Consider the following 25,632-nt stretch of genomic DNA (forward strand, 5'->3'; position numbering starts at 1 on the left):
ATAGAGTAGATAGACAAGAAACAAAGCTTCATTACTGAATAGATAATACACAGAAAAGAATATGTGATGATTAATTCAGACCTCAAAAGTTGAAATGAATTCAACATTTAGAGATTGTATTGGATTTATTCATTAAAGAAATGTCTTCGGGACTTGGCCAAAAAGTAGAAAAAAGAAAAAAAAAAGAAATGTCCTCCATTTATTCAGAAAAGCATCAGCAGAAGTAGGTTAAGTATCAACCAAATTAAGTCCTTCCACACATTTTCCAGAATTCTAGCCTTGGGCCCAGATTTCTAATTAAGCTATTACAAAATCTTATGTATATATTATCTAATCTATGACAGCTCTACAAATTACACAATAAACTTACAGTACATATATAAGAGTACTGAGAGAGGCACTTTCATAGCTAAAACAGATTAAGTTAAAAACTAAGAAAATCTTTCCTCAAGATGACACAAGTGAATTTGCAAAGCTAGGATTCAAACTAAGTCTAAACTCCAAGCCTAGTTTTTTTTTTTCCATAATACCACTGCCAGTATTCCAAATATCTTAATTTGATTGCTCAAGAAGACCTACTGGTAAAAGAATAGCCAACTTATTCAATACATAGAAAAATTATTATATCAAGTACCCTAGAAAAAGTAAATGCAAGGCAATCACCAAACTTTGAGTTAGGTCAGTTCTGCCATAAGGCTTGTTTTGGAAATATGAATTTGTTGCAACATGATTGATATATTAGAAAATAATCTGAGGACAACACAAACTTCACATTTGCTTACGTACAATTTGCGTCCAAGAAACACTAAAAGAATGCAGAAAGCTGCACCCAGGTGATCCATGTAGGAATATACAAATCCCACACATGGTGATCAATTTACCAGCTACTTCAGTTCACTGTGTATGCACACCCATCCCCATCTGGTGTGGCAACTTACTGTTCAATTTCAAATAACCTTCCTTGCTCTACTTCACAGTAACTCATAAGCTGCAGATCTACTTCCACAAGCACGTTTTAGGTCTTTTCCAAGGTAAAGTGACATATTTATTGTAGTATTTCAAGCATTTTTACCCATTTAATGTGTAAACCTGCATTACCGTTTTTATTAGATTCCAATCTTTTTTCATGTGCCACTGACAAGATTTTTGAGTGTTGTTTTCCCTAACACCATTTGCCCCTAAGCCCTGTGCTTTTTATTGTGCAATTCTGCATTGTAGTGATTTCCAGGAATGCATATGTCACCTTATAACAAAACTGACCATACTTCAAAGAATAAGAGAATAGTAATAACTATTAGACAAAAATGAACAAGGAAAAAAAACAAAGACAGATTTTCCACAATAAATGTAGAAAGAACTTTTCTCCTATACTATGAGTCATTAGTCATGAGAGACTGTTAGTTAATGAGGCTCTCTTTCGTCTATAAAAGGTGGCAGCACCTCCCTTTAAGGGAGCATAGAGGCAACTATCCACTAAGCTGGCAGATACCTAATGAGCACAATGTAACCTGAAAAACAAGCACAAACCGTAAATTTCAGACCATAAATCTAACTTTACACAAAGATTAATAAAAGCAGGTTATGATTTAATTGACCAAACATGTAGTTTGGTCCTTCTGTCCTACCACTGTCATGGATCTCTATAAAAATATTTCTATTTCAATTCTTACTCAATACTTCCAAAATGAAAATTGGTCTTGTGCAGTCATGCAGTATTTTTAAAATTATTACCTGAAATTCTAAACTGAGCTAGAGACAGGATATAAGTGGTAGCTAAAACCATAATAACTGAGAACACCCAAGGAGAAGAGAACAGTGAGGACATCAACAGTTAAGAAGTTACAAAGGAAAAGTATTTTTCTTTAAAAAAAGGAAAATCAGAAAATTGTAAGAAACTACTGATGTGTACAGTAGCACAGAAATCCCAAAATTTCAGGATTAGTGAGAAAAACATCACTGAATATAACAGATATGTCTACTCCCTACAGGATACTCTCAACAAAGCAGCAGTGATCCTTTGAGAATTTAAAACGAATTATGCCAATCCTTTGCTCAAAACCCTGCAACAGCTCCTATTTCACTCAGAATAAAAACCATCCTACAAAATACTACATGATCTGTCCCAACCCGTTATCCCTGACCTCTTCTCTCCCACTACTCATTCCCCATCACTCTCTCTTCTTTAGTGGCACTGGTTTCCCTGTTATTCCACAAATATGCCAGTACCCTTCTGCCTAAGGGTCATTACTCTAGTTCAGTGACTCTCAAACTTCATCAGGTATCAGAATCAACAAGAGGGCTTCTTAAATATAGATTGCTGGGCCCCATTTCCAGAGTTTCCAATTTAGTAGATCTGGGGTAGGGCCTAAGAATTTGCATTTCTATCAAGTTCCCAGGTAAAGAAGGTCCAAGGACCACAGTCAGAAAATCAATGCTCCAGCTATTTATTCTCTTTGCCTAGAAACCTCTTTCCCCCATTTGGCTATTCCCCCACCATCTTCAAAGCCTTTGTTTAAATCTCACCTTCAAATCCAGGCCTCTCCTGATCACCCATTAATACTGCAGCCTGTACCCAGTATCTCCATCCTAACTTACTTACTGCTACGCTTTTTCTCTCTCTACAACTGTTATTTACTCATATTTACTGTCTCCTCTTCTTAAAATGCAAGCCCATGAAGGCATAAATGACTGTCTATTTTCCACTGATGTACTTCCAAGAGGCTGGAATAAAGTGCTCAACTAAATTTTGAATAAAATGTAAGAATGAAATAAAAAATGAATGGGGCTTCCCTGGTGGCGCAGTGGTTAAGAATCTGCCTGCCAATGCAGGGGACACGGGTTCGAGCCCTGGTCTGGGAAGATCCCACATGCCACGGAGCAACTGGGCCCGTGAGCCACAATTACTGAGCCTGCGCGTCTGGAGCCTGTGCTCCACAAGAGAGGCCGCGATGGTGAGAGGCCTGCGCACCGTGATGAAGAGTGGTCTCCACTTGCCACAACTAGAGAAAGCCCTCGCACAGAAACGAAGACCCAACACAGTCATAAATAAATAAATAAATAAAAGAACGTGAATTTCTAAAAAAAAAAAAGAATGAAAATGAAAAATGAATTTTACAATTAGGTCAAAGTAACCATGCCATGAGTAGTTTCAGTATTCTGGTAGGGTCAGAAAAGCAAACTACATTGAGTTAAGAAGGAATGAGAGGTGAAGTGAAAGGAGTCAGCGTAGATTAGCCTTTCCGGAAGTCTGGTTGAAAAGACAGAAGTTGGGCTTCCCTGGTGGCACAGTGGTTAAGAATCCACCTGCCAATGCAGGGGACACGGGTTCAATCCCTGGTCTGGGAAGATCCCACATGCCGCAGAGCAACTAAGCCGGTGCACCACAACTACTGAGCCTGCGTTCTAGAGCCCACAAGCCACAACTACTGAGCCCACGTGCTGCAACTACTGAAGCCCGTGCGCCTAGAGCCCATGTTCTGCAACAAGAGAAGCCACCGCAAGGAGAAGCCCGTGCACTGCAATGAAGAGTAGCCCCCGCTCGCCAACTAGAGAAAGCCTGCGCGCAGCAACGAAGACCCAACGCAGCCAAAAATAAATAAATACTTTTATTTTTAAAAAAATGTTTTATTAAAAAAAAAAAGACTGATAGCTGACTTTTCAAAATCAACAATGGAAGCCAGAAAATATCTTCAATATACTGAGAATATAATTAACTAATCTAGAATTCTAAACCTAGGAAAATTGTCTTTAAAATAGGGTAAACAGAAATAAGTTTTTCATATAGCAGACACAAACTAAAGGAAATTCTTAAAAATGTATTTTAAGCATAAGTGATTCTAGACATAGAAGGAAGAGTGAGCCAAGAAAGTGTTAAATACATGGGCAAAGGTAGGCAAATACTGGTCCTTGTATATGGGGGAGAGGGTAAATAACTTGATTAACTTTAAACATTGATAAGAATTCATGTTACAATTCCTAAAGGAATCAATGAGACCAAAAACTTTGTATCTAACTTCCAAATGAGTAAAAGAAAAAAAAAAAGAAAAAAAGGTGTATTTAAAAAAAAAGTCAAAAGAGGCAAGACAGAAAAAAAAGAACAAAAGGAAATAAATACAAATATCAGTAATCATGAAAAAATGTGAACAAACTATATGTTCTTGTTAAAAGACAAAGATTGTCAGGTTAAAGTACAAATGAAATCCAGCTCCATACAATGTACAAGTAACATTAGGGACATGAAGATACAGAAAGACTGAAAGGATGGAAAGTGGTATACAAAGCATATATACTTATCAAGAGAAAGATGGTGTGGCTATTAACATGAGACAAAATAGTCTTTCAGGCAAAAACATTACTAGAGATAGAGATCACTACATAATAATGAGAATAATAAGTCAATTCCCCAGCCTCAAAGTATTTAAAGCAAAAACTGAAAACTAGAAATCCACTACCATACTGGCAGATTTTAGCAAGCCTCTCAGCAATTGACAGATCAAGCAGATCAAAAAATGTTCATATCTTAGAAGGAAGATATGAACATAAAAGCTTGATCTAACAATCCAAACATTCCTTTCAAACACACAAAGAACAGTTACAAAAATCAATCACATACTAGACAATAAAGCAAGTCTCTACAAATATTTCAAAAGATTGCTACCATATAGATCTCATTCTCTGACAATGTGATTGACTTAGAATTCAATGACAAAAAACACACCTAAAAAACCTACGTGTTTTGGAAGTTAAGAAACACACTTCTAAACAGCCTACAGGCCAAAGAATAACAAAAATTAGAAAATACTTAGAACTGAATGAAAAAAATTTACAAATGACAAACTGAGATGCAGCTTAAGTAGAAGTTTCATAGCCCCAAATGATGTTAATAGTAGAGAGGCTAAAAATTAATGAGTTTTAAAAGCTGTGGACTTATTTCTGGGGAAATTTTTAAAAGATGATGGGAGACACAATAACTGCTGCGGATAATAAAAAGGTAAGATTCTTCAGAATAACTTAGTATAAACTGTACAACTTACAGGAAACGAGCACATTACAAGAAAAATTGTTTACCTAAACTGCCTTAACCAGAAATAGAAAACATAAACAGTCAGTAGTTTAAAACCTTCCCAGAAAAAAAGCCATGCTGGCTGGCCCAGATAATTTTACCAGCAAGATCTACCAAATATCCCAGGAATGATTCCAACCTTAAAACTATCCCAGAGAACAAAGAGGAAACCACTCCCCAACGCATTCTGAGCATCATAACCTTATACTAAAACTTGTAAGGAAAAAGAAGGAACAAAACTACAGACTATGAACCTACGTGAAAAATCCTAAACAAAACATTAGCAAAACTTTATCTATGAAGGTTTTGTAACTGCCCCAAACTGGAAGAACCAAATGTCCCTGAAATGGGAAATGGATAAACAAACTGTAGCATAGTCATACAATGGGACATTCAACAATAAAACAGAATGAACTACTGACATATGCAACCACATGGATCAATCTCAAATACACTATGCTAAGGGAAAGAAGCTAGGGTTAAAAGGCAATGTTCTACAAGACTCCATTTATATGACATTCTGGAAAAAGCAAAAGTATAGGGTCAGAAAACAGACCAGTGGTTACCAAGTAGGGTTGGTGGCATGAGGAAATCGGTGGGAGTTAATGAAACTGTTCTATAATAGTGATGGCTGGCAATGGTTACCCAACTGCTTGCATATGTCAAAACTCAAAGAACTATACAGTTAAATGGGTAAATTTTTACTGTATATAAATCATACATTCATAAAAAAGAGGAAAAGAAAAAATTAACAAACCAAATCCATGATGTATAAAAATGATATATTATGAACTAACTGGATTTATCCCAATCATACAAGGGTGGTTTAACACTACAAAAATCAATTAATATAATCCATTACACTAATAAATTAAAGGAGAAAAATTAGATGCTCTTCTCCATAAATGAAGAAAAAAGATTTGACAAACTTCAACATCCATTCATGCTGAAAATTTCAAACAAGGAACGGGGGTTGGGGTGGGGGTGAACACCTCCTTTACCCAATAAAGGACTCTTACAAAAAACTTAGCCAACATCATATCTAAAAGTAAATGGCAAAAGTATCCCCCGTAAGTTAGGGAACAAAGGTGCCCACTACCACTTATGTTAAAAACTGTATTATTAGTCCTGACCAGCACTTAAGGCCAAAAGTGGTGAAAGATCAGAATGAAACAAAACTTGTCATCACCCAACAATACGACTATCTACGTAGAAAGTGCAAAAAGAATTCACAGATAAAACACCAGAATCATTTCAATGAAGTACACTACCAAAATAACTAGTTACCCCTTTAGAGGAAAAAGAATATCATCACTAATTGAAATTTTAAATTCCATTACCTTGACTAGATTCAGTAGTGTCAGATTTCAGGGAAAGCTGTTTTGTTCCATCTTTAACTTTTTTCAACCGGTTCTTATCTCCTGGTAAAGTCAATTTTTGCCTGAGTGGTTTTAATTCAAATGCCTGAAAAGTTTTGACCTGTGTTTTCTCCTCAGGAGCTACTTCTTTACTTGAGTCCTTTATAATACTGACATTATCAGTGCTTGTTTGGTCCTCAAAGTTCAGTGTTTTAAGATCTTCTTGCACATTCTCCTCTTTGCTACTCAAAGCTAGTTTTTCATCCTTATTGATGCACTCTAGTTCCAACTGTATTTGCTTATACTTCAAAAGTAAATCTTCAAAAGTTTCTTCCCCACAGTTTTCACTTTTTGATGAATAATTCTGTTTTCTTGATGGAGATCTTCCAAAACTTTTAGCTGAACAGCATATTAAGGAAACCAGTTTCCAAAAATTTTCCGGTTAATTTAACAAAAACACATTAGGCTATAGATGAATTGTCTCCCTTTTTCATGTTTTTCAAGGAAGATGAATTGATACTTTAAAATTACTAAATGCCATTTAACATATGTGCTGCTAATGCCCACTTTCATTATGTGCCCATACTTCAAAATTAACAAGTATGCATATAAATAGTCCACTTACAAAATCACTAGTGTCACTTATTACCTGTTGTATCCACAGGTATTACACCTAGTTAGGTTATAGCATCCTTCCTTCTGCAGGTTATCAGGAAAGCCCATAATGAGCTGGATGTTAGAGAGTCCTTTCTGAAGGAAGAGGGAGAAACTGAAAGGTTTGTCACAGATGTGGATAATTTACACTTCAGATAATCAGAAGAAAATGTTTCTTCTTTTTAATTAGTTTCTTGTCATCTCTCAAATTTTTAAAAAGAGATAAAAAATGAACACTGACAATTAATAGTTAAGACTAAGTTATGAATAAGAAACACTGTATTAAAAACCTAACAGATAACAATTGTAGAGCTCATCAAGTATACTAACATCCAACATATATACAACTAAGACAATGAAGGCAGTTAAATAATAAAAAAAAAACTTAAGTTGTATTCAAAATGTATCTTCTAAACTAATTTTCCCCTGAAGAAAAGGATATCTAAAACCAATTACTTTTGTTTTTTTTTCTTCTCTAACATAGTAATACATAAAACTTAACTTCTTGGTTGGAAATGGCTACAAAGTTCCAAACTACAATTTTTATTCAAATTAATTCATACATATGAGAACTGTTCCACCTCACTTCTCCAGCCTAGAAATTAACAAAAGACAAGTACTTTACCCTGGTTTTAATACAATATGTCATTTATAGATCATTAAATTGGCTACGATATAACATTACAGTTCCCTAAATAGTTTCTTCTCTGTGTAACAACTTACGGGACAAGCAATCTAGAAGGATTTTTAAACTTCCCTAATGACCAATTTAAGAATGGGAATTACCACCAAATATTTTAGAAACTAAATGAGCACTGCAACTGAAAATCTTTAACAGTTCTGCAGCAAAACTGTTCTAGTAAATCTGGTTTTCTGATCTCCTCTTCAGAGCTCAGTTTCTTGAAACAATACTAGTTTCTCATTACCTGTCTTACTCCTCCACCAAATGGAATCTGGCTTCTGCTGGCTGAGTTTATCCACCCTGACTTCTCTGCAGCATTAAACACTGTAAACTACTTCTCTCTTGGCTTCCATAACTCTACTCTCCCCTTGCTTCCTTTTTTTTTTTTTTTGCCTATAAGTCTTCATGACTCCTTTCTCTTCCAACTCCTGCAAAAATGGTGCTCGCCAGTGAGCTCTACTTAGTCTCCTTCAATTTTGAGCGTTCTAATGCACTCCCATAGTTTTGGCTGGTGATAGCCATTTAGGGTTCTATCTCCCACAAGCCATCCTCCATCCTATTGGTAGACTAATCTTTCTAGAACACAAATCTGATCAGATCTCATCCCTTGTTTTAATCTAAGAATAGAGTCCAAAATCCTTATAATGGCATATAATGCTTTCATGATTCCTTTCCAATCTCAACTCTTCCATGTTTATCACAATTTATGCATAGCTTTGTGTCTAGGTTCTTCTGTTCTTCAAATTGACCCCAATTCAAATGCCACCCACTATGTGAAGTCGGGTAATTACTTGCTCCCCCACCCCACCATTACATACTCTCTGTACATAAACTATGTAACTATCTGCATTTACATCTCACTTTTCCAATGTAGCTACAGTAACTTAAAAAAAAATATGACTAGAGTCCTTGGAAACATTCATAAAGGGAAAAGATTCAATATACTAACAAAAAAATAAAATAACTAAAGGACAGAAAAATGAGAAGCAACTGAGTTATGACTAATTAACCTCCTTCAAGGCTAAATGAAATCTCCTACTTCTGTCTATACAGAACAGCTAGGATGAAACCAGCACTTAAAAGATTTAATTTGAAATTGGTCAAGATGCAATTTCTAACTGAAACCTGGTTTAAAAAAAGAACTGCCAACCTTTACAACTGCAGGTGAAAATGGAATGACTTTCTACTGATGAGACACTGGTCTCATTATGTTAGCTCTGATCAGATTTGAAAGTTTAAAACAGCAGCCATCCAAAGGAGACATATGCTAAGATTGATTGACAAAGTGTCTCTAAGGAAAATTAAAAATGAATGAGAGAAAAAAAAAATGAAATAGAAGAAAAAAAAAGAAAAAAAATGAATGAGAATGAAAATAACTACTGCAATAGAATCTATTTGGTTTATTAGATTCTGATAGAATCTAATATCTAAATAGAATATGAATCTAAATAGAATAGAATCTAAATAGAATCTAAATAGAATAATGGTTTATTCTGTTTCTTTAAAGCTGCATCTAGCATACCTTAATTATTACAGAAAAAAAAAAAAGTTTTAAAAAACAAAAACCCACCTGCACTCATGCTACTTCACTTCTAGATTATGGAAATGAGTCACAGAATAACCCTTATTCTTTCTTAATGCAATATTTGTAAAATGTCATTATTACAATCATACAGTGGAAATATGAATTAAACTTAGTACAATCATGGCATTAAAGGAATTTGAATCAACAAAATTTTGTATTACAAATTTTGTTTGCTCACATTACACAAAAGTGGCTGGGAGCTATGTTTTCCTTCACAAATTCTTATAAAGAATACCACCTCTAGGATGGATTAGTGATACTTCACAAGGAAAACAATGAGCAGAAGATCAAAACAATCATCCTTAAGTGCAGCATCTGTGAAAAGAAAAACAGCAAGAAAGTTCATTTCTGATAAGTTACTACAGAAATCAGACTGGATATTTTCCCATACTTGTTTCACAACATCATGTGCCTGTTCATTAATACGAACATATAAGATTAACAATTAATAAAGGTATGTGGTAGAGGTACTGAATGAATGGACAGAAAGAAGGCAAAGGCAGGAGGTAGGCAAGTCCACATACCACTTCCTTCTCTAATATAAAATAAACTAAGAAAAAACTTTAAGCTCCCATAGTACTTTTTACATACCTCAATTTGAACTTTTTACACTGAACTATAATTATTTACATTTGCCTCTCCAACACAAATTAGAAGTTACATCTTCGTATTCTTCAAAAATTTACATATTTGTACTTGAATAGCCTTTCTGTTTTTAGGCTCAGAATTGACAACTAACAAATCCTTGGTTAAAAAATTATCTTGGGCAGAGGTTTTCTAACTTTATTGAAAGAGCATCCCTCCTTTCAAAAATTAAATACCTACGTGATTTTTTTCTGAAACAATCCTGGAGTGCTCCTATCCCAACTTTTGATTGTAGAAGTTTTTTCAGAGCACTAGCACCAGAAGCTCCTACTTCTTACCTAAACGTACATTTCTAGTCCCCTTCCTATCCTGACATCTGATTTTACACTGCCTGAGATTCCACTAGTTTGGCCCCCATCCATAACACGCTCATGTTAAAAAGCAATACACCCAATAAAGAAATTTTAAGAAATAACGCTACAGTTTGACACATGGGTGGGGATTACCAAAGAACCGCCTACGTTAAGTATATTGACACAGTGAAAATAAGCGGTTCTGACGGTTCCGAAAAGTTACTCATCTCATAGACCTGATAAGACGCTAAAGGGAACTTCAGTGACACACCCAGGGCAGACCGCCACGTTAAGGATACAACTCTTACGAGGTGGAGAGGTCTCTCGCCAGCTCTGACTGCCGCCGAATCCGGATCCCGCTCCTCCTCCCAGAGGAGGTCTGCCCCCCGGCTTGCCTCCTCGCTCACCCCCTCCTCGCCCCCGACTCCAGCGACTCCCACCCCGGTAAGGCCTGCCTCGAAAACGGAAACGGTCCAAGGCGATGTGGCTCCGTTCCCAAAAGGACGGCCGGGGGCTGCTTTCGGACAGTGAGCTCGAAGGCATCCGCACGGAGGGCGGATGAGACCGGAACGGCTCTTTGGGTCGGTAGCTGCTGTGTCCCCTGAGGTGGCCCCGCTCCGACACGTGCCGCGAGCGTGAAAAATTCCTCAGCTGCTGCTGAGAAGAGGACGATGACGAGGAGGAGCCACCGCCTCCGCCGGATCCACCTCCCCGGGCCGGGTGAGGAGGCCTTCGCCGCGGGTACGGTAACAGCCCGCCGCCACTGCTGCTGCTGCTGCTCCGGCTCCGTACCTGGCTGTTGTTATCGTCGTCGCTGATCTCCCCATCTTCGAGCTCCCCTTCTTCCTTGGGCGAGAGGCCACTGGAGGCCGGGGCCGGAGTATCTGCGGTCGCCATCCCGGGAGCAGCGCCTTCCACACAACCTTAGCGCTCTGTCCGGGGATCCGCCCGTCAACTGCCTGCCTGCTCAGTTTCCTTCTTTCTCAACGGACCCGGTCGGTGCGGCCTTACCCTACTTGCTCACCTAGCGGGCTCTGCTCCCCAACTTCCCCGCACCCCAGCTCTTTCTCGCCGGACCGTCGCAATCCACTTCCGTGGCCTAGCGCCCCCTTGCTCCTCCGCGATCGGGACTCTTCCGCCTCGCGAGAAAAGAGCCCTGGAAGTGGCTCTGCTTGTGACGTCACTTCCTACGGCACACAGGAAACAAGGCTACCAGTTCACGCGATAATAATTAGGACAACGCGATTCTCACTGGGAGTTGTAGTCTTTTTTTTTTTTTTGCCTCTCGCTTAGGGTTTGTCCTTCCAGTCTGAGGCCCATCCCCACTCCAGACGCTGCTTTGGGGTTTTGGTGCGTGGCGGGGTAGGTGGGCCCGTTCTTAATCTCGGCCGCGAGAGTTTTAGAGTAATGGGGGGATGGGAGGGACACACGTCTTTTTTTTAATTGCTCGGAGGACAGCTGCTGAAGAGAAGCAGTTGTCCCACTCCCTTTTGGGAGGCAGGGAGAGGACGGGGTGCGTCCGCCATGTCGGTGAAGGCAAACGAAGGGGATTGGAGCTCCAGGACTGTCGGCTCCTGTGGCTCAAGTCCGCCATATTAATAAAGAGAAAGGGAAGGCTGACATCCCCCTCCCCGCACAGAAACGTACACCATTTCTTCCCACCTAGTTCCCGCAGCTTAGCTGGGTGGGCCCTTCTGCAGCCTCGCTTGCCCACTCTCTTCCCGAAGGAAGCGTAGCAGCCCGCGCCTCAGATTAGGCTTAAGACAGCGCCGAATGAGGGCGAAAGGGAAATGCCGACCAATTGCGCCGCGGCGGGTTGTGCTACTACCTACAACAAGCACATTAACATCAGCTTCCACAGGTAACCTGGGCAGGGAGTGGGGGTGACGGAAACGGGAGTTCCTAGACTGGGTATCGCTTGTGTGGAAAGAACATGATTCTACTAATTCTAATAACTTCGCTAGCTAGCTAGCTAGTAGCAGGGACGCATCATTTTTGCCCTTTGTGTGTGTTTCTCAAATCTGTCCAATTTTTCGCTCCCTTCGGGGAAGGTTTACTCACTTTGTAAAAGAGAGCCAAGTTTCTACTCTTTTACTCCCTGTGTATTAGACCAGGTTTTGATATTAGTGACGCCATAACAGGAAGCGAGATCTGCCTTTTCAAGTCAGCAATCACCTAAAAAGCCTGCTGTGTTCGTTCCCGTATAATGAGTCAATTCTCACTAGCTGGGTTGACATGGGAAGCATTTAAATTTCAAATAGTCACGCACAGTAACTCTGCGGAGGAATTGAGTCATCATCATTAGTAGCCGTGGAATTAAGCGATGTTAATGAAAGTGGAAAAGATAAGCTTTCTATTCTTACTAGAACAGAGTAGTATAAAAAGAACCCAGGTTATGTTTTGCCTTCGTTTGTTGGAAGAGCAATCAAAATTCTTTATTTCTGTCAAATCAGAACTCTGGAAAGCGCTTTGAACCCCACATGAAACATAATAAGTACTTGGTAAATGTTTACCTTCTCTGCAAGTGCCTGCCATATACCTGAAGAAAAGAAGCATTCAAAAAGTTAAGTACAAACAGTTCTGATTTTATATACCTCACAACTTAATAAGATCTTAGAATGTAGAAAATGATATCCTTGACCTTTATCCCTACTTCATTATGACAAAATGTACCCACTTATTAAAAGTTACCACTTAAAAAAAAAATCCTTGTGGTGTTTCTGTTTTTCATCTACTTCATGCAAATGTAATGCTTTATTCATTCATCCATCAAATGTGTACCAAGCTCTTATTTGCCCGACATGGTGCTAGGGATCCAGAAAAGTCTTAACCTTCCTGGAGTTGGAATGAGAAAGACCAACATAAATAATTGTGGTCAAGTGCCAAAGAAGAGACCTTCAGGGTCTCTAATTTAGCCTTGGAAAGTCAAAGAACACTTCTCAAAGGATGTGAAATTTCAGATGAGACCAGAAGATGACATAGATTTGGTCCTGTACGATACTTTAAGGATTTTCTGTTTTATCCAATGAGTACTTGAGAAGCCATGGAGGGCTTAAAAAGAATGGCGTGAATTGATTTGTATATTAAAAAGCCCTCAGGCTGCAGTGCAGAGAATTACAGTGTTACTTAAAGTGCTGGTCAAGCATCAGCAAGAGATTAATTTGACAGGAGCTTATTACAGAATGTTAATGCACCTACTATTTCACAGGGATATCCTGCTACAGCGTCAACTGAACTAAATGTACTTCTGTTGCTGGCACAATCAGCACTAGATTAGAAGAGGTGAGCGTTGATAGAGAAAAAAGTTAGGAACCTGTAGTAAAGCAACGGAGAATCCACCCAGTGGCCTAGACTACAGTGATACTGACAGTAGAGATGGAAAGAAGTGGACAGACTTGAGAAGTGTTTGAGGAGAAACTACCATATATGGTCATTTGATTTGGAAGATAGGGGGAGGGAGGATTCAAGGTACCAATAATGAATGTTTAGGAGATGCACGGTGGTACACTAACATACATACCTCCTTTCCGTGTTTGACTGTTTGCTTGCTATGAAATTAACATTTTCATGTGTAACCCCAGAAGTTTAGGTCTTAAAATAACATTATAATAAAATTAATCCCTATTTCATAATTAACACTATTCACTCCTTTCCTAGGACATTGGTAGACTTCTTTTCCCCCATGTACAGCTTATATTGCCTAAACTTACTGTCACCATTTTTCTTATCTCTTAGCCCATTCCAGTCTAAGTGTCGCCAATAATAATCTTTTGAAACTGTTCTTGCTAACATAAGTTGTCACTCCAACGTCCTTTTTTCATGGCATGTGATCATTTCCTCCTTGAAATACTCTCTACTTTGAATTATTTGACACTAATTTTGTGATTTTCATCTTACTTTTTTGGCCTAACTTCAGTCTCCTCTGCCACTCCACCTCCTAACCAAGGTCTTCCCACTCTTATCAAAAGGATTGCAACCGTTCCTGTGGTCTTGGTTAACATTTACCTGTTAATGCCTCCCAAATCAATACCTCTGGTCCAACTCTCTCTAATGAGTTTTAGACCTATCGGTAAAGTGTCTCAGTTATTTCCCTGGTCTCTTCAGTTCCTCACATTCAGCGTACTAAAACTGTACTACTGAACTTGCCCTTCCCCCAAACCTACACCACTTCCCATTTTCCCTTTCTCAGTAAATGGAAACACCATCCACCCAGAAACTGGGAGGTCATCCTCCCTTGACTTCTCACCATTCCCTCTCAGTTGGATTATTACAACAACCTTTTAACTGGTTCACTGCTTCCATTCATGCACTCCTAACTGCTCTTCTATAATCAATAGTGTGTTGCTAAATTTTTAACAACAGGATTTCCAGGAGAGGAGGAAAGCCCTGATTTGTAGTGTTTGTCCAATTTCCATGATATAAATAGTCCCACCATAACTGGTTATAAGCTACCAATATGACATCACTGATCATGGAGTTGGGAAGAAAAGTGCAATACTACCCTATTCTATAGCATTTATTCCATACAGGTGTAACAGACATAAGTAACCTGAAGAGTATAGACAACAGTAAAATAATTAGGAAGTGATGGGTTTTTAGTACTTATTACCTTTGTTTCTAATTTATTTAAATGCAAACTTACATAATTTAATTTTTAATAGTGGCTGTGTTTAACAACCAGTTAAAACATTTTCTGTTCACAGCTCTAAATTAGGCCTCTTAATGGCTTACCAATGCCATTTTGGATAAAGTTCAAAATTACTCTTTAACTTGGAAAGTCCTCCATCTTCGTTTCTTGTCATAACACTCTTCCTGTCCCCAAGATACTCTTTAACACTCTTCACTACTACCATTCTAATTTCCCTAGCTAATTCGTACAGTCTTAAGGCCTCTTGACGAGATTAGCTCTTCCTGTTTTATGGTTCCATGCAATCCTGTACTTACCCTTTTATAAACTCATGACACTTGTAATTACTTTTATAATAATAATAAACAGCATTTATTTAGTATTTACCACGTACTATGCATTGGGCTAAGCATTTACTCACAATGTCTCATTTAATCCCTAGAACCACACTAGGTACCGTTATTACTCCACTTTATGGATGATAAAGGTTAAACAACATTCTTAAAGTCACCCAGCTATTACGTGAAGGAGCTGGGATTGATACCTGGTTTGATTACAGAGACTATTCTCAGCCACTCTTTTCTACTACATCAAGCTATTTGATTCTCTACCTTCGCCATTACAGTATACCCACATAGAAGGTAGATATCATAAAGGTAGATCAATTTTGTTTACCACTATGTCTTCAGTGCCTAGGACAGTGCTTGGAATGTAAGAGGCATTCAGCTATTAAAGACCCAAGCAAAATAGCATTGTTAAAATACTGAGTGACTTTCCAAAACATCTGATGTTTCTGAAAGCCTGGTTCTGTTATTGTGTAAACAAGAATATATCCATCTATTAACACCACGTTAATTTTTTTTAATTAATATTTGCATGATTTATTATTACTTAAATTCAGCTTATGGGCTGCTTCTTCCACCCTTTGAATTTGCTGAGAAAAATCCAAACAACACATGCAAAAACATGATTAAGGTTAATACTGTATAAAACATTATCTAAAATCAAATATAAAATTATTGATTATTCTTATTTTATTTTAACACATATCATCTAAAGATTATTTAGTAATGCCAAACTAACTCCATTACTTTGTATATTCATTGATTCACTCAAAAAGTTCATTGAATGCTTACTAACAGGAAAAAGTAGTGAAAAAACAGCTCCTAACCAGGAGAAAGCTGTGATCTAGTGGTGGAAATAGAAAAGTAAACAATTAGAATACAGTTATATTAGTGCTCTATGATATAGGAACATCTAACCAAGTCTTCTGATCATAAAAAAACTTGTTAGGAACATGGGATTCCTAAACTGAGTCTTAAAAGAAAGAAGTAGAATTTGATCACGTTAAGGTCCAGTTGCAGATGTTGGTTTTATAATTTAGAACATTTTTTTAGTTTAAAAAAGAGCTAAAAGGGGAGGGGGTGAAAGATAATGTTTGAAAGAAAGTCTTCGCATATCTGAAGAGTCTTATACAAATGCTAATACAATAGTACTGATAGTACTTATTTGTTCTTGAGGTCCCAGGAAGAAGAAGTTTGCTCATAAACTAAAGCTTAGTTTTTAGTTTAGTCCTCAGGAAACATTTTCAGATCACTAAATATTGGAACAGAGAGCTTTGAGATGAGAATACATTATTATTAAGAGGTGAGGGCCAGGCCAAGTAGATAAAGTCTCCATTAGAGAGACTTGTATTTCTAGTGAAATGCAAAAAAACGTACATATATGAAAACATGTGAACTGCAGAGTGACACACAAATGTTATCCTCAGGTGAGGGTGTGTTTGGGGCAGTGGGGGCAGGGACATGAGATGGCAGGGTGTCTAAGTAAGTCTGGGCCTTCACCTCTGTGGCCCTCCCTGCTGGTAATTTGAGCAAGCCTAGTATATCTGACACAGCCAAAGCTGTTACCTAATGAAGCTTCAGTTGGGGGCTTTCGAGCCACATGATCTTCTAACATAAATTTAATGGTTCTTTTTAGGTACTAGTGAGTTCATAATTAATACTTAAAGGATAAGGTAGTCAAACTAAAGAAGAGTTCAATTCAAACTTATTACATGTGAATGTTGATTCCTCTATTTGCAAGTCAGTCAACACAGTTACCATTCGAACTTTTAGTCCCTTATAATTTTCTCTTCCTTAACAGGTGTACACTGGGTGCATATCAGTATATTTTATATCTGAAATAAATATAAAAGGAAAAACATTCCTGCTGGGCTTGTCATCAGCATTTTACTTTTTGTAGTAATTAATTATGCCTTCTACTGTACTGCATAGCTTAAGAGGTCATTTTTAAAAAATATATGCAGTTTAACTTCATGGAAGTAATATAGTGAATTATAAATTCATATATTCTGTATTTATATTAATTAAGCAAATTTTTGTTGAGTCCCAGCTGTTTGCAAGGCACTACGTAAGTGTTAAAGATAGATAAAAAGATAAAATGATCCATGTCCTCAAGAAACTTGTAATCTTTGATTTCACTGGAAATTTATTAAAATGGAAAATTACAAAGCAATGTAGTAAGTATCATAATGAACACAGAGGAAGGAATACCAGAATCTGTCTTGATAAAATTTAATCTGTAGATGATCTGCTTTGTCTTGACCACGTACATGAGCAGCAGATCAAAGCACTGTGAAATTATTCCTGCTTATAATGGATCTACATAAATTTGATGTAGATCAGTTTAGTCTTGTTTATTTTACTGCCCTTGTTAAGGACTAGTTTGGGAAGAAAGGTCTCTTTTTAAAACCCTGAAAAATTAAACCACTTAAGTTAGTTTTTTATTAACTTTTTTACAACTTATAAAAATTATGAGCATGAATTGGTTTCTGTTCCAGTATCTGGATACTGGAAATTTTTAAATTTTTATGTAAATGGAAGACATTTTAAATTGTTACCTTTCAAAGTTTCTTTTAACCATTTAGGTACAACCAGAAGTGTGATAGTTGGAATTTGAGTTGCCTTTTTTTTTTTTAAAGGTTTCCTTTGGATCCTAAAAGAAGAAAAGAATGGGTTCGCCTGGTTAGGCGCAAAAATTTTGTGCCAGGAAAACATACTTTTCTTTGTTCAAAGCACTTTGAAGCCTCCTGCTTTGACCTAACAGGACAAACTAGACGACTTAAAATGGATGCTGTTCCAACCATTTTTGATTTTTGTACCCACATAAAGTCCATGGTAAGTAATACTACTTTTACGCCATTTTAACCATTTTTAGAATCCATCCCTTTTTGTTTGTAACATGGAACAATTAAGAATATATTGAAATTCATATATAATGCTGTGCCTCAAGAAAACTGCAAAACTGCAATAAAGATACAGGCTAGAATTAGTGCTTAGCGCTCCTGACTCCAATATTCTTTCCCCAACCTAAACTGTTTTATTATATTGGAATTTTACATCATTGTTAACTATTATCAATAATTGACCCATTGGTAAAACTGAGAAATTGTAATGAAACCTCCAGCATCACTCTGCTGTGATTTTAAGATTATATGCAAATAATGTGTATTAAGTGCTTTCAGGGCAGCACACCCAAAGAATACCAGAGTTACACCAAAGAATATAAGTTCAGAGGGAGGCATAACAGAAAACCTCATAGAGCTCAGACATTTCGGCTGGGCTTGAGCTTGGAGTTTGGAACGTAGCAGAGGGTTCTTGACTTTGCACAGCGCAGCTGCAATAGCATGATGAGAACAAAAGATAATGAGTTGAGGAGTGAATGGAAAATAAGTGTTAGCAAGTGATATTTAAAAGGAAGGAGAAATTTAAGGTATAGTATGAATGTATTAAAACAATGTTTTATCTAGTTAGGGAAGATCTGATCAGAGGGGAAAAAGCTAGATGAGAAAGACAGGGTCACTGAAAGGTTCAGAAGGGGTGGAATGAACAAAAATAAAGTGTTTAGCTTTGAAAAGGAGGATAGACATCTTTTCCTCTCAGAGAGGAAAAATCACTGCTTTTCTTGAGTTATTTTTGACAGTTAAATTTGTAAATCTACATGAGTTACTATCTGAATGGAAGAGAAGGGAGAGGAAATTGTGGTAAACCAATTATCACAGATACTAGAAAAGCTCCAGGAGGGCAAGCATTTCATTTCTGAATCCTCAGAACCTCAAATAGTGCCTGGTATATAGTACACACTCATATATTTATTGAATTTGAAGTATACCTTGTTTTGACATTTTGATCATTTGTTCATTCAACAGATGTTTACTAAACTTTACATTATGTCAAAATCCAAGTTAGATGCTGGGAATATACAGATCAAAAAAGAGTCCCTGCCAATTCCCCTAGACAGAAGGAATGCCAGTTGTAGGTTTCATGAAGACAGGAACCATATTTATCTTACTTGTTCACTGTTGTGTCCCCAGGAATTCATAAATGAATTCCTGTGTTTCAATAAATGTTTGTTGAATTAATGAAAGACACAAAGCTATGAAATTAATCAAATAATCTGGGAACTATAAGTGGTTTAATATTATTGGAGTAAAAATTAAGATGGTGAATGGCAGCACTTCTCTGGTGGTGCAGTGGTTAAGAATCCGCCTGCCTGCCAATGCAGGGGACACGGGTTCGAGCCTTGGTCTGGGAAGATCCCACGTGCTGTGGAGCAACTAGACCCGTGCGCCACAACTACTGAGCCTGCGCTCTAGAGCCCGCACACCACAATTACTGAAGCCCGCACGCCTAGAGCCTGTGCTCTGCAACAAGAGAAGCCACTGCAATGAGAAGCCCGCACACCGCAACAAAGAGTAACCCCCACTCGCCACAACTAGAGAAAGCCCATACACAGCAATGAAGACCCAACGCAGCCAAAAATTAATTTATTAATTAATTAATTTTTAAAAAGATGGTGAATGGCAGAATGGGGTGAGATCCTAAATGGTACAGCATGCCATGTAAAGATAATTTTTTTTCTTTAGATAATAGGGAGGTAAAGAAGAATTTAGCCAGTATTAAATCATCAAATCTGTTAGAGAATTATTCTGTGGCAGAAAATAGACTAGTGAGGATCAAAATGAGCCAGAGATCAATAAAGAAGTTTTTAATATATTCAAGCCAGACATGAATGATATGGGCCTGATATGGGTAGTAGCATTAAGAATGGTGGAGAGGAGGGACTTCCCTGGTGGTTCAGTGGTTAAGATGCCGTGATTCCACTGCAGGGGGCGTGGATTTGATCCCTGGTCGGGGAAGATCCCACATGCCGCACAATGTTGCAAAATAAATAAATAAAAATAAAAACCTTTAAAAAAAAAAAAAAGAAATGAAGAGAGTGAAAAAAAAGAATGATGGAGAGGAGAGGATTTGTGATACAGATATTTAGGAGATAGAATTAATAGGACTTGATGACTAATTGAATGAAAGAGATAAAGGGAAAAAAGGGTCCTCAGGTTTCTGATCTGGAGAGAAAGTTTCTAGCCAGATTTTAAAACCTCGAATGTATCAATAAGATATAACTGTGCATAATTAATAGGTAAATCTATTCAGGAGCTTTATACTTTGGAATATGTTTGTATTAAGTAGGACCACAGGTCTGAAATGTTAATCAAATTGAGAGGATAGTATTTACCTAAAAGAGAGATCAAATCAGTATCACAAATTAACCAAATGTCTAAATGCATTCTATATGGGCCTTAGAATATTGCAAAGAATTTTTTTAAGTCTCTACAGAATCACATTCAATAATTTGGAAGAGACCTAGGAAGTCCATTCTCTATTTCCAGACCAATGCTTTTATCTCTCTGGAGAGAAAAGACAAAAAGAAATAGGTGGCTGTAGTTAATTCAACCAGTTGAGAAACTTGAATCCATGACTACATGAGATGGACTGCTGATGTTTCCTATCAGATTTTTAAAATCAGTTTTTAAAAGAGCAGTTTAAATACTGTTATCCAAAACAAAATTTACTTATTTGTGATATTCCATAATTTATGTTCAACCTTCTAATTTTATTCTGCTCAGAAACTCAAGTCAAGGAATCTTCTGAAGAAAAACAGCAGTTGTACTCCAAACAGACCATCTAATTTAAAATCAAACATTAGTAGTCAGCAAGTACTACTTGAACACAGTTATGCCTTTAGGAATCCTATGGAAGCAAAAAAGAGGATAATTAAACTGGAAAAGGAAATAGCAAGTTTAAGAAGGAAAATGAAAACTTGCCTACAGAAAGAACGCAGAGCAACTCGAAGATGGATCAAAGCCACGTGCTTGGTGAAGAATCTAGAAGCAAATAATATATTACTTAAGGGCACATCAGAACACATTTTACCAACTGCCTTAAACCGTCTTCCTTTGGAAGATTTCAAGATTCTTGAACAAGATCAACAAGGTAAAACGTTACCAATTCTCTAAATCCAAAACAGACTAAAAGAACCTTCAATTAGGATTTGATGCTTGAACTTCATTCTGTTCAAAGGTAAAGATATTTAAGGAAATTATTCCAAAATTGGGTATTTAATAAAGTTTTACCTGAAGTAACAACATTACTGCATAATTTATTTATGAAGATTTGATTACAAAAAAAAAATGGAGAACTTCTTATGAAACTTATTTGAATGAGAATGGAAGTGCCTTATGTGAGAATTATGTACTTAAAATTTTTTCTAGGAAATTGTATGTTTATAAAGTGTTTTGTGTTTTTGTCTTTTTAAACTTCTTTTAAAGAACAGTCTATCACAAGTAATGTTTTTAATTTATATTATAAAAAATTTTTTTCCTGTACCAAAGTTGGGATATTACATTCTAAGTAATTTGCCTAGTAGGAGTTAACCAACATGAAATAAAACTTTAAAACTGCTGGATTTTGTATTAATTAAATTATTATTATTGGCACTGTGATTGGGAAAAATTTTAGGAAAAAACTTGAAGTACAGGGCAAGTTCTTTTATTTAAACTTTTCATATCTTTTTATCAGTAAAACTGAGCTAATCATGGCCTCCCTCATAACAAAATTAGCTTTTGCAATAGCTTGTAAAATATTTTGAAAATAGTATTTTGAAATGTGAAGTAGTACCCTTGCATCATCCAAGTAATTCAGACTACTAAAAACAGGTAGCTGATTATATTCACCTTCTAAGAAAATATGTTATGAAATAACAGAGATTGAGATCTAGCTTTTACTTTAATCAAAAAGATAAATGTATACCACATTTATTCTCATAATAAAAATATTACATTTTCGATTTCAAAACTGATACATTAATAGGCAAACATGCTACACAGTTCCATGTTAGGAATACTCTCTGTCCCCATGTGTGTTGATACCAAAATTCTTAAGCTTTCTTTTTTTTCCATAAACCCACAATAGAATCGAATTATAGAAAAGTACTTACCATATTATATCTTTACAACTTATAACCTAAAATGAAGTCAATTTATCTTACACATCAGCTTGCTTTTTATCTCCTCTTTTAGTGAGAGTCAAATAGAGCAACCATACTGCATAAGGGAAATGGAATGTAGATCTCTATAAAAAGATCTCTGATAAAGCTATGCAAGTGCTAATTATTTTACAAAATAGAATATCAGAACTATTCTTATAGTTTCCACTTGAACAATTAAAGGGTTTGCCTTATTTTACCAGATAAATGTTTAATAAGAACGCTTTCCTTCAAACAGCTTTGGTCAAATCATGTAAAAATTTATTAATGTACAATCAGGTTACCCAGGCCTGATTTGAGCTTCTGACACTGCCATATGAAAGTAGCATATACATAATCACATATTACTGTAAATCCTTCCCATAAGGTAATGGCTACTTGGTGATAAAAAATTTTTTTTATAACATGTGCTGAGATCCTAGCAAAAAGTCTTTTTACATTATTACCACCCTTTCTTTTAATAAGGAATGCCTTCCAAGCAACTAGATGCACAAAGGCAAAGGTAGGAAACGTCTCTTTTAGTTATCATCAGGCACTTAAAATAAATATTTATGAAAATTCTTTTGTGTATAATGTAAACCTTGTTAGTCATGTTATCTTTTTTTTTTTTAAGTCATGTTATTTTTAATATTGGATGTAGCTCCTTGGAATTGTCATTACATGTTTTCAACTAACTTTATATGGTTTGAAACATAAACATCAGCAAACACTTACTGACCATTTCTATTTTATACCTCAAAATAAGTTGGGCAAATAATCATTTAAACATAAACTATGTTTCCCAAGTATAAACTCTCATGTGGTTCACCGCCCCTCCCCAGTACAAAACAAAACACTAATGCAGGCTGATTCCCATCTACAATAATACCCTGATATCTTAATATAACATTTTTTAAATCACAAAAATAAAGCATCATAAAATACAACAAGCTTTTGGCAAAGTTACTTAGACTTCATTTATTAATATTTGAGAGCACTGAATAAACTACCACTCAGTAATTCTAAAGTAAAAATTTTTGCTGGTTTTTTTTCCATATCATTTTCATGTTACTGTTCCAATAACATGCTCCAAACTCTCCCTGCATTAAATTATTTTAACATACATCTGTCTACCTTAAAACTACTTTCATTCATAGAGAAAAACGTAAAAGGAATCTTTTAAAATTCTGTTTTCAGTCTGTTGATAAACTTATCACTTAGCTCGTAGACCATAAAACTAATCAAAATTATAACAGTTCTTTGTCCTCTGCTTTGACACAACACATATCCTCTGTTCTATGCCTGTCATTCATTCTATGTCTACCAGGCACTAACCCCTACAAAGAACCAGCCAAAGGCTAGAATTTGATATAAAGATGAATATGACATGATTTCCTGCCCTTAAGTTGCTCAAAGTCTCTTGCGAGAAACAAATATTATTCATAATACAATATGATAAATGCTATGAAAGAAGTATGTGTGAAGCGCTTTGGTAAATGTTGTTGAATTGGAATTTAATGAGAACGTGTAGACTTTAGACCTTTTTACAATAAACCAGTTTTCTTTTGAAACAAACAGATTTTCTTCTTACAATGACTTACCAAAGGAGATTTTGTAGAAGGACATGGGTGTTGACCTGAATTACATACAGTGTTTATTTAATGAATTGTAAGACTTCTTTTTCCTGTTAAAATGAACACTGAACAAATTTGTTGTTAATGATATCTTGTTAAAAGGAAAACATAAGTAAGTAAAATATTATATCAAAGCCAAGACTGGAGTTTGACATTTGATATTTTTACTAAACAACAAACCCTACTATCACGAATTTTTAAAATAATTTTAACTCAGAGTCTTAAAGTGAACAAAGCACTATGGCACCAATTAGTTCTCTTACTTGTTCTTCACATATATTCTGTGTGGTAGGTGGTATTATCTCAATTTATAGATGAAGAAATCCTTGTTAATGTAATTTATTTATTCATTCAGACATTTATAATGTGTCAGCTGGCACAAGGGATAGAAATGCAGTAATCTAGGAAATCTAAGGTTACATTATAGCCTTCTGTTAAATATATAAATCATTAAAATAGGACAGGTTATGTGTCTCAAAAAACTAAAATAAAAAATATTGTGTGTATATATACAGTAAAGACAGTCTGTGAAGTCATTGTTGATTTCTTCTAGGTAGACTTTATAATGTTGGGTTTTTCTAATCTCATTTCTCAATGTTAGAATACAGGTAAATTTTAATTTTGGTATAATATAGAAAGTGGTTCCTCTTTATATCAGAATATGGGATTCTTTTAGTATTTAGACAGTTGGAAACTTCATAAAATTAATGATTTTATAATGTATATTAAACAATTGTATATTGTTTTCACAAAAAATGTATTCTGAGTATGTTGATATTAAAAACTTTTCCAAGGAAATTAGTGTCATGCCTATTATTTCTAAAATATGCACATAAACATTTCTGTGGAAATCCATCCCCTAATTGACCCCCTAAAATACTTCTGTAGAAGTCCGCCTCCTTAAACTGAAGCAAACTGTAAGCAAAATAAAGATATGTAAAGCCTAAAAGAGGAATTATCATTTTCATTTTATGGCTCAAATTATATCTAAACATACATCATAGTTTATTTGCACTGTTTTGTTTTGTTTTTTTTAATTATTTATTTATTTATTTATGGCTGTGTTGGGTCTTCGTTTCTGTGCGAGGGCTTTCTCCAGTTGCGGCGAGTGGGGGCCACTCTTCATCGCGGTGCGTGGGCCTCTCACTGTTGCGGCCTTTCTTGTTGCGGAGCACAGGCTCCAGACGCGCAGGCTCAGTAATTGTGGCTCACGGGCCCAGTTGCTCCGCGGCATGTGGGATCTTCCCAGACCAGGGCTCGAACCCGTGTCCCCTGCATTGGCAGGCAGATTCTCAACCACTGAGCCACCAGGGAAGCCCTGCACTGTTTTAAATACTGGTTATACAATCTACACCAGATATATGGAGGGCTATAAAAATGTTCTGTCTACCCTGACAATAATTTGAGGCTCACACAAAGATTTATTTGTAGATATGCTTACCAAAGCATTATTTTAATAGCAAAGAAATAAGATATGATTTTTTCTTATTAATTTTTTCTAAGTATTAAAATATTATTTAGTACTTTAATTTAAAAAACACTTTTAACATTCACTAAGAGACACTGAGCAAACTAGAATGAACCAGATGGAAATGGTTCCTGTCCTCAAGTCTACCAGGAAAAAAAAAATTCCATTTGTTTATTCCTGCCCTCACTGCTCCCTACCGTCTTCCTAATGCCTTTTCAGAATAAGTTGAATCTAAAACAACATACCAGTCTTCAAATTG

General features: G+C 36.3%; 2 protein-coding genes across 5 annotated transcripts in view; one reads left to right on the plus strand and one right to left on the minus strand.

Annotated features, from left to right (window-relative positions):
• Positions 1-11,425, minus strand: part of ZFC3H1 (zinc finger C3H1-type containing) — a 47,298-nt gene extending 35,873 nt beyond the window's left edge. Inside the window, exons 1-2 of one of the 2 annotated variants that reach the window (XM_059936523.1) lie at positions 10,579-11,425; positions 6,403-6,819 (exon numbers count right to left, since the gene is read on the minus strand). In XM_059936523.1, coding sequence (XP_059792506.1) covers positions 6,403-6,819; positions 10,579-11,176 — 1,015 coding nt within the window. In that variant the 5' untranslated portion in view covers positions 11,177-11,425. The remainder of the gene's footprint in view (positions 1-6,402; positions 6,820-10,578) is intronic. The other variant, XM_059936524.1, reaches the window with a different exon arrangement.
• A 134-nt stretch (positions 11,426-11,559) lies between these two features.
• On the plus strand, positions 11,560-24,616 carry THAP2 (THAP domain containing 2). 3 transcript variants are annotated; one of them, XM_059936530.1, is made up of 4 exons: positions 11,560-11,629; positions 11,946-12,140; positions 17,890-18,085; positions 20,875-24,616. In XM_059936530.1, exons 2-4 carry the CDS (start codon positions 12,070-12,072, stop codon positions 21,262-21,264), a joined length of 657 nt encoding a protein of 218 aa, XP_059792513.1. In that variant the 5' UTR covers positions 11,560-11,629; positions 11,946-12,069; the 3' UTR covers positions 21,265-24,616. The 3 variants fall into 3 exon arrangements, with proteins under 3 accessions (XP_059792513.1, XP_059792511.1, XP_059792512.1); XM_059936529.1 differs by having other exon boundaries at positions 11,576-11,641; XM_059936528.1 differs by having other exon boundaries at positions 11,563-12,140.
• Positions 24,617-25,632: the final 1,016 nt, after the last annotated feature.

This window comes from Balaenoptera ricei, chromosome 10 (assembly GCF_028023285.1).
Source record: "Balaenoptera ricei isolate mBalRic1 chromosome 10, mBalRic1.hap2, whole genome shotgun sequence".
In the NCBI taxonomy this organism is placed as follows: Eukaryota; Metazoa; Chordata; class Mammalia; order Artiodactyla; family Balaenopteridae; genus Balaenoptera; species Balaenoptera ricei.